General features: G+C 43.9%; 1 protein-coding gene across 1 annotated transcript; it reads right to left on the bottom strand.

Moving 5' to 3' along the window:
• Positions 1-296: 296 nt before the first annotated feature.
• ephx4 (epoxide hydrolase 4) lies at positions 297-8,901 on the bottom strand (the record flags this gene model as incomplete). Its single annotated transcript, XM_079267071.1, has 7 exons — positions 297-537; positions 1,451-1,599; positions 2,583-2,686; positions 3,061-3,189; positions 5,458-5,615; positions 7,016-7,101; positions 8,659-8,901. The coding sequence occupies 7 exons, from the start codon at positions 8,899-8,901 to the stop codon at positions 297-299; spliced, it is 1,110 nt and encodes a 369-aa protein (XP_079123197.1).
• Positions 8,902-10,219: the final 1,318 nt, after the last annotated feature.

The raw sequence follows: 10,219 nt of genomic DNA, 5'->3' as shown, positions 1-10,219 counted from the left end.
CCACACAACACAAGTCACAAGGAGATTTTGCCACACATTTTGTAATGCTGTAACCGACGAACTTTAAGGCGGGTGTCATGTGCAAAAAAACTCTTGAATGTGTCACACATGCTGCTCAGTGTCCTCTCCAGTGAAGTGTGCTTTGATTCTTTCCTCTACTGCAGAATTCTTTAAAAAATATATTTGAAATGTGAGAGATTTAAAGAATGATTGCATTTTCACGATGTCACTCGGCATATTCCAGGCTTCCGGGTGTGGCAAGCGTGGGGGGGGTGGGGGGAGGCCTGGCTGTGGATTTAGTTCCTGTAGCTTTTGCGTCCCTCTCCCTCCTTGAGGAAGGTCCATATGAGGGTGTTCACAATATCCGGCTGGTCCTGCTGCAGCCAGTGACTGGCCCCAGAAATGATGTTGAGACGGAAGTGATTCCGGATGTACAGGCGGCATGACTCGGCCATTTCCTGCTCCAAGAAGGCGTCCCGCTCGCCCCACAGCAGCAGCACCGGAGACCTGACATGATTCCGAGTGAGGGGGAGGGAGCTGAGGAGAGGAAAGAGAAGAAGAAAAAACCTGAGTGCATCCAAAAGGTTCTTTCATGAGAGATTTTAAAAGGGAAAATTGATCTTACAAACATAAAAAACAGAAGTAATTATGGACAGTAAAGTCAATATCTACAATTTGATAATATAATTAGCAGGGTTAGCTACTACTGTCACGTGTTTGTTACTCTTAAGCTACTACAAACATTTAAAGCAACACTTCTGAAATGGGATCTTCAGAATTGCTCGTTAATGGGCATTTCTCTTTTAACATTATGAATTTCATGCTGCTCTATGTCTCACCCCAAATGTCCCCTTACCCCCGATTATTTATTTATATATATATATATATATATATATATATATATATATATATATATATATATATATATATATATATATATATATATATATATATATATATATATATATATATATATATATATATATATATATATATATATATATATATATATATATATATATATATATATATATATATATCTCAAATGTACGGCTAGATGTTGCGTGTGTTCACGTATTTGTGTCCCTAGCTCTTTCGGTACAGAATATGTGCTGGTGGAGAGACTAATTGGCCATGGGTCATTGAAATCTCTTTTACATAAGCACATAAAAGCTATTCTGAGATAACTCATTACTTGAGAAGGGAGCAGATGGCGCGCTCAGCCATGCATGTGCAGTTCACATGTCCAAAATACATGCACTGATATTTTTCTTTGATCCACTGTACGATGTGTGTCAATGATATTTGAGCATTGCGGCCTTGTGTTCTGCCACTTCAGCGCTCCGACCGTAATGTAGATCGGAACGCTTCCTCCAAATCTTTGTAAAAACGTCCGGAAAAAAACAGCCTTTGACGGGCTCCATGTTTCGGTGAGTAAAGTATCCCCCACCTGAAGACATTCCTGTAATAGTTGAGGGCTCCGGTCAGAGCTCCCGGCTGTGAGAGTGCATACAGATAGGCCTCCAAGTCCTCGGCGGTGAGCCATCGGCCTTTCCTTCCGATCCCCGTGTTGCGGCTGGTGAACAAGGCCTTCAGAGCCTAGAGCAGAGACGGCAAAAAGCACTGGGGTGAATTCATGCGACTGGTACCGTTTGATCGAGAAAACATTTACAGCCGAGTCAGGAAAGGTGCTTCAGCGGTGAAATCGGTCCCCGTGACCTTCGGTTGCAGCTCCGGCACTCTGGTTTTATACTGCTGGCTCCACAACATTACATGCTGTGTGTTTACCTCTGAAAACTCCAACACGGGCACACACCGACATCACCCAATAGTGCATCTGATAAGCAAATATCTAAACTACGTCAACACTTTGAACATTACATTCAATTTGAAAGGCCATGCAAATCTTTTAGATCTGAGAAAATGAAATGGTTTGAGTAAACAAATGAAATACAACGTGTTCATTGGTCGTTTCCCCCGGCTTCAGGTCTTCATGCTAAGCTAAGCAGCTCCCGGGAGCTAGCTTTAGGTTCACATGTATCCATTTAACCACATCATATCACATCGTGGTATCACCTATAAGCAGTTCTAAAACCCCAAACTGTCTGGTAAACTTGCACTGTGCACATGTTAACAAAACTGAGGATTAAGTTGAATTACTGTGAATAACGAGACTAAATTTGGGGCAAATTTTAATGCAAACAACAATTAAGTTAAGCCGAAAGCTGCATCATGTGTGGCGTGTTGTATTCCAGCAATATGCATCTATTTTGTTTCCTCAGAATGTCCCCACAGCGCGCCACTGAGTTTTATCTGGCTCTCTTCTCAACAGCCTTGTTTGTGGGGAAAAACTCCCTTATCCAGTTTAACATATGATTTGGTAATAATCTATAATTGAATAATTATTATAATTACATCATTTGTTGACAACAACAAACATCAGGACCCTTAAAATAATAACACGCAACAAAACACCAACACACATGCATACGAGCATGCGCGCTTGCACACACAATGCACCCAGACACACACACACACTTGACCTTGAAAGCGCTTAAGCCCACACACACACAACAGCCCACCTTGAAATCGTTGATGGAGAGCATGAGCTCCGGGAAGCGGGGCAGCTGGAAGAAGAAGAAGTGGCTGGATTTCAGCAGCTGGCTGGGGTGACGCAGAGCGTAATCTGGAGGAGAGGAGAGAAGTTCAGCCGTTCCACGACGGTAATTCAAGGCCGGGTTTGCGCACACTGGCTGCGGGGTCGTGGGCGAGATCACTCTCAACGACTTTTCGGTTTAACCAGCTGTTCCGGCTTCCCATTAGCCTCCTGTAATTAGCTTCTCGTCAACTTCCCCCGAAGGCAGAAGAGGATTTGCCAGACGGATGCAAACACGGTGCTGGAGTCATGATACTTCCTAATTAATCATAATAATAATTACAGTAATAATCCAAAAGCCAAACCCGAGTCTCTCCAATTAGCATGAAGAACATTGCTTTTCGTTCACAACATAAAGAATGCCATGTGGGGATCCGTTCGTTTGCATGTTGTCAAAGTCATACCTGTGAACACAGAAGGATGGGGGCTGTTCAGGACGATGAGTTTCGTCACCATCTCCGGGTAGTGAATGGCAAACAGCCACGCTACGGTCCCACCCCAGTCGTGGCCAACAAGGCAACATCTGTTGTATCCTTGGAAGCAAAACAAACAAACAAGGTATTGTAGCAGAATAACTCAGTGCCTGGAAATCAATACTGTTCTCACTTCTTTCTTGCTGGCTGGCTGCCTCCCTCAGGAGGACATTTACGCCCATCAAATGGATGTATTTCATGACATACAGCCAAATGCAGATCAAGGTCAGGGCATCAGTCTGAGGGGATTCTGATCACATTACTGTTCCAATGACTACAAACTAATCCTCTTACCTTTGCTGGTGCCATTTACAACCACCGGTATGAATCACACCAGCAAGCCTCATCTCAACATCGATATCACATGTTCTTCACAAGGGATCGTCATATAAGCCAAGTCCGGGAGCCACTTTTGGAAAGGGCCGTTGCCGTTTCTGCTGCCGGCATTTTAGTGTTCGCTGTCAGCACCGATGGTTGCTGTGGCCATGAAAAGGGCAATGCTACATGCCATGCACGGTTAAAGGCCAAACCTCTGATTGGTGTAGCCCCATTAGCTGACCGTAATGTGGACCATGTGGGCTCAATGAGCATGGTGTAAAACAATTGCCCCATAGTCCAATCACAGATCAGAGTACAGCAGTTATCATGCGATCAATGAGAGCCTCCCACTTCCACTCAAATGACCATTGAGGGAATCATTGGCTGCAATGTGCTTTCAGCTCATTTTTGGGGTTTTATAAACTAAATCAATTCCGTTTCAGACAGCCAGTTGTTTGTAGTGAAACAAATGCTCAAAACCCAGCCCAGCACCAAACTCCTGAACACCGGACTTAAATGTGCCAGATAGACATCAACACAACTTCAAATAAATGCTTACGATGCTGGATGTCATGCAACACGTACAATGTGTAAAGAAGCAACTGTTTGCGAGCACATTTGCCACAACAACATAGTACGATTACAAAAACATCACATATGAAGAATGTGTGAAATATTGCCATTAGAGAGTTTGGGTGTTTTGAAGAGGGGTTGAATGAGGCACTCATCCACAGTCAGTGTATTAGCTACAGTAGCAAAACATGGAACTAAAGCCGTTACCTATGCTCTCTAAGCCTCAGAATGAAGTGTGCATTGATCATGTATATTGTGTTTTAAACTCATTTACATTATATCATCAATTATAATATCATTTAAGGATTGTATATATTTATATTATATATTTTTACATAAATAGCAATGACTCGGAGTGAAGTTGGTTCAATCTAGTTGAAAATAACTTGCTTCGATGTAGTTAAACTACCTTTATCCATGTTGTTGCATAGCGTAGCTTGCTATTTCTCGGGGGAGGAGCTTCAGTGTAGTGACGCTTCATTTAATGCAGAGTAACTGGTAGCTTCACTCACGACACTTTCCAAATAGATCGCCCAACATTGACAATCAGTTAGTTTGTGTTGTTGTGTAACTTTAGTGTTTTAAAAAAGCTCGTTCAGATTCACCGAAGTCACATAGTGACGGGAACAAACTGACCGATGGAGGCAGCGTTAGAGCTGTGAACTCACTGTTTTTGTAAAGGGAGTCTGGTGGCTTAGAAGAGAGCATAGATAGATACAACAGCTTCAGTTCCCTGCTGGACAGGAACGGCTGGCAGCGAGGTAAACTGTGAACATATTCTAAGGTGTCGAAAACACATTTTGCTGCTTCCCTTCCGTCCACAGCAGTACACTGCTTTGCTCCCATGCTGGTGCTCCTGTCCGTTTTTCACAAACTGGGGAAGTTTATTATAATTGGGTGAGGATAGTGGGAATGGGTAGCAAAACTCAAGCCCTGACCATCTAAATGATTTCAGTTTTCTAGTAATTGGCACTAAAACTGTAGCCTGACTGTGCCACACTGGAATATGAGGTGACAGGTGTGAAGGAGGAACCAGTACTGAATTAGCCCGTCATCAGCACCTTTAATGACATGCCAATGCTAAGACAGGTTATTATCCTGTAAGCAGTGCAACAACTGTGATATGCTGGCCAGTATAAAAATGTCACTCTGGCCAGATAATCATTAGTGGTTGCTTGTGTGTGTGAAGACAGCCCCGGGCTATGGCTGTCCTGCTAGTGGTAGCATGCAGTCAGCGGGGCTGTGGGCTCTGTATCTGCACAACGTGCCATGTTCAGCATGAATGAGTCACAGGAAGTTTGTCATGCCATGCTGCAGGCCTGAGGGAGGGCCCACACCTTAAGACTGATAAACAAGTTTATTTTTTGACTGGAGACTGCAGCGTCCACTGGAGTTATTTTAAGATCGCAGGCGCACAGTTGGCCCGCGTCCTCTCACCTAAGTACTCCACGATGTCCTTGACGTCGGTGACCAGGTTGTCGAAGCGATAACTTTCGGCGGAGAGCGGCAGGTCGGACTCCCCGTAGCCCCGCATGTCGACGGCCACCACGCGGAATTCACTCTTGAACTCGCGCAGCTGGTAGCGCCAGGAGAACCTGAGGCACACAAACAGATGTCAAGATGACTTATTTATTTAGATTACTTGCACACTTTAAAGGGGTACTCCAGTGACTTTTGTATTGCAGTTGGGGAACTTGCAAGAGACCGATTCAGAAAGAATTGCCCAAAACGATGCAGCAGAAGTTGAGATATCCAGACTTTTAGTCTCTATAATGGGGTCAAACCCCCAAATCATTGGTTCCTACATTACCCATGATGCAATTCAATAGTGTCTTTCATTTATTCCTTCCTTCCGGGTTCATGTCTTTCCAACTCAAACAGGCTTTTCGTTAAACTTTTCTCCAAACAAGAGTCTCTGAGCCCAAACCCAGATAACCCCGGTGACGTCACTGAGCAGTACTCCCTGTGACGATTCAACTAAGCGTGATGTGCAAAATTGGTGGGGTGCCCCTTTAAACTCTTCTATCATACAACTTTGAGAAAGTTACAAAATAACAGCAATAACTTTGTTTTAAACCACTCAGCTTTCTTTCAAGCAAGAAAGTCGCCGCAGCATAATATCAATTGTTTCAGATTGTAATCCGCCCACTGATCATGTGGACTGGGATGAATTGAAGATCTTGTCTGCTGCAGAGGCTCCTCATCCAGACTGAGATCCCTCCCCCACCCCCACCCCCCCCCCCCCCCCCCACCTCCCATTGCGGGGAGGCAGGATGCAGAGCCCTGACTGTGATTCTGATGAGTCAGTATAAGACCCCAGCACTGTACCCTCAGATCTTAGAATATAGATGAGGTTTAAAGCAAAGTAAGCCCCTCAGAACCCCATCCGCCCTCCCTCCGACACACGCCGACGCACCTCTTTCTCATTTCTCAGAGGGAATTAGCCCGTTTTTTTTTCCAGAAAGTGTTAAAAAGAGTTCTGCCCGACCGTGTCACTCTCTGCACAGTTCATCAATCCCGTGACGAGTGTACGGGAAGTGAAGCAGAAAGAGCTCCCCTCTCCCGTTAATTAATCCCTGTCCTGTCAGCAGCTTAGATAGTATGTTAGAGATATGGACGGGCTTTATAGCTCTTGACAACCTCTTTGGCCTCGATCCAGGAGCAGCGCTCAACACCATTTATTTTACCCTCTCTCTTCCATTTCATATCAGGAGGAAGAGATCTTGAATGCTTTGGACCTTCTTCTTTTTTTTTACCCCCGATGGCAAATAACGAATGAGGACTCTTCACAGAAAGGCTGCTGACATTTACCAGTGCAACCGAAAGGTGACGGCTAAAGAATATAGTCAAGGGGGGAAATTGTTGGAGAGGGGACCGATGTAACAAACACCAAGCAACTGAACAAACGTAACCTTACAGTTGGGGTTGTGAGCTGCCCCCCCCCCCCCCCCCCACACACACACACACACTGATTTCTTCTTTTTCTTTGACCTACCAGAACTCAGGGAAGCCGTGTAAAAACAGCATGAGTGGCTTTCCTCTCTCTCCAGCAGCAACATAGTGGAACCTGAGGCCAGACTCCTGGCAGAAAAATAAAACACACTTTTTATATACGCACAGACGTCCAGTCTTAACCACCGTATGGTCACTTAGTGGGAAACAAGTCAGCATTTTTAAATGACTATTGCTGAGTGAAGCTGCATTGAAAGTAGGTGTTACAATCATGTCATTATCAGAAAAACAATACAGGAATAGGCTTATTTACTTGTAATTGAACACATAACAGTCACAATCTTGTGATGTTGTGCGTGTCTGTGTGTGTGGGGTGGGGGGGGGGGGGGGGGGGGGGGTGCTTAATGACATCTAGAAGTGTTTGCAGACATACAAATAGCCTGCTTTGATTGATAATTTAGGTGTGATATAATTGTTACACACTAAACTAAGCGGATAGACAAACAAATCCCAATAAACAGAAAATGAGCTTATTATATATTTTCTAAATCATGCTTAATGGACATCCCCGGACGATGAATGGACATGTCCATTGAGGAGCGATAGACACTGGAGATGCGGTGATGCATGGCTTGTGCATGGACACATTATTTGCTACAGCAGCCTTCCCCCCCCCTCTTTTCTTTGTCTTGACCGTGCTTATTATATCCGACTTTACCTGCATATATCTTAAAAGAAAGTCAACTTTCTACAAGTCATCCCTTGTTTAGCTTCATCTGCATGCAACGTATCAATCATGAATCAAATCAAACAGGATTCACTGCTCTTACGAAAGCTTTGGCTGAGAGCTAAAGTTATGGATAAAATAGCACTGGACAGAAAAATGCAAATCAATGCATTAACTCGAGCCTACTACTTGTGTACTGTTTTAAAGTATTGCTTGAACATTTTCTGCTACTTTGTTCCATACTTTGCAACATTTAAGAGGGGTATATTGTCCTTATGGCTGCATTATATACAGTAAAGTGGTTACTTTGCAAACAAGATTTTACATCAGCATATTACCTGTTACATCATGCACTGTTATAGGTTAAACCGTCCAACAGAGAATACAGTAATTCAAATGAGCTCACCCTGGACCGCCCACGACATTTAAAAACGCTTAATTTTAAGACCTCAATAATCCAATACATGTCATATAACAGTAAATGAATAGTGAGTACTTTTGGTACTTCATAATGCTGATGATAATACCCCTGTATTTTAGATGCAGGACTTTGAATTTCAATGTTTATATTGCTGTATCGCTTCTTTCCTTACCCAGTTAATGATACATAATTCTGACAAAACGGACAGGCAGATAGTTTTTGTTGTTTTCCTGTGTGTAACATGCATGCCTTGGTATTTAATCACAGAACCGTGAAGACATAAAGGTTGTTCGTGGCTGGCAGCTCGCCGCACGTTGAGGCGGAGGAGCTGTTCTTTCAGCACCACCTGAGCGCAGCGGACAAAAAAACGTCTCAAAAAATAAACAGACGCCGGATGATCTGCTCAAAGATCAGGCCTGTGTGTCTGTGCACGACTGCGACACGGCGGGCAAGGTGTTGTACAATTTTACATGTGAACACCCTAGCATGCAAGACACACACACACACACCTTTCAGTGTCCAAGTGCACGCGTCTTACCTTGATCCTAACATAACAGTGGGTTCCCAAGGACGTGTCATTCAGACAAGCCGGGGGAGTTTCACGAATCGACCATTGGAAGGTTGCCGTCGGCCTCAACACGATGTTCCACCAAAGTTTCAGCAGGGCCACGATGGTGCAGAGCGCACAGTAACCGTAGATCAGGGACCAGTACCCCGAAACTCGGATTTTCAGCGCAAGTCGGATGAGAAATAACAGCAAGTTGTGGAGCACTCTCGCCATCTTTACATTGCCGCAGGAAAACAAAAACAAATCAACACGGATCAAGTTACCATTGGCTTCTGTTAATCGCTGGTTTCTGTTTTCTGAAAAAAAGCTCACGATGCCGTTGTGTCGCTTACCAGCGCATACGCACGACTGGCTGAAGGGAGGATCCCGACAAACGGTTGAATGGGAAAGGCGGCGAGAGCCATCGCGTCAGATGTCACGCTTGCGTGTGACAGCGCAGCGGCGGCCGTTTAGCGGGAGACGGCGATGTTCTTGTTGTTGACTGAACAAGGCAAGTCTGAAAAAGCGCGTTGCGGCGATTCGAGCGCAGTCGGGAGGCGCTGGGCGCGAGAGGAAGCCTGGAGAAGAAAACAAATCCCTGCAAAGCACCGGGGCGTCACGCCGCTCTTATGGCAACAAAAGACAGCGTGCACGTGCTCGTATATCAATCAATGAGTAATGAGCGGCTGCTCGGCGGCCTTAATTAACAGCCGTGCTGTGACGGATGTCTATCGGGCATCATTCATACACAAGAGAGACACGCAGGTAAAAAATATAGATGTGGACATGACACTTCCAATTGATTACCTAGCTACATTAAGACTTTTTTCTTCTCTGATTTTTTGTATTACAAGTTCTCTGAAAATATATGTTTAATTATGCAAATTAGGTATTCATGTATAAACTTGTGGTGAATTCAACGCTACAGACGCAAATCGACAAAAGCATAAGACAAAGACCTAAACGTGTATCCTGGATGTTTTCTGCACCAGTCTGACAGAAGACACGTTATGGAAGTGAAGTAGCCCAAAATCTCATGACCATGACAAACAAAAGAACAATGTGTTTGCCTCCCCTTTAATCAGCTGCACTCACAGGTGAGGCTTCATCAGTGAACCTCTGATTGTGTTAGAAAACACAAGTCGAGACGAGATAACGCAGCACGCTGTAAACCAGTTAACCAATTTCAGATTATACCTTAATCCCTCACGTGACTGCACATGCAACAGACTAAAACCGCTGTACTCTTCGTTTGCCCAAATATGGAGCCACAAAGCTGCCCAAATGAGGCACAAATGTAACTGAATTCATGAATAAGTAATATCATCACATGAATGATTCAAATAGTGTACAAAGAAAGGGTTATATTTTCCCTTGCAGGCTACCAGCAGTCTGGTTAATTGAAATGATCAAAATGCTTTTAATAAATTACAAAATACAGGCATAAAGGTAGAGCTATTGTTAGCGTGTATATCACTAATTTATATATATCAATAAATATATACACACACACATATAGTGATATATAGTCATGAAGTGATAAAGATCGCTT

Source organism: Melanostigma gelatinosum, assembly GCF_949748355.1.
Source record: "Melanostigma gelatinosum genome assembly, chromosome: 4".
Taxonomy (NCBI): domain Eukaryota; kingdom Metazoa; phylum Chordata; class Actinopteri; order Perciformes; family Zoarcidae; genus Melanostigma; species Melanostigma gelatinosum.
The sequence above is the reverse complement of the archived record's forward strand: the minus strand, read 5'-3'. Positions and strand labels throughout refer to the sequence as shown.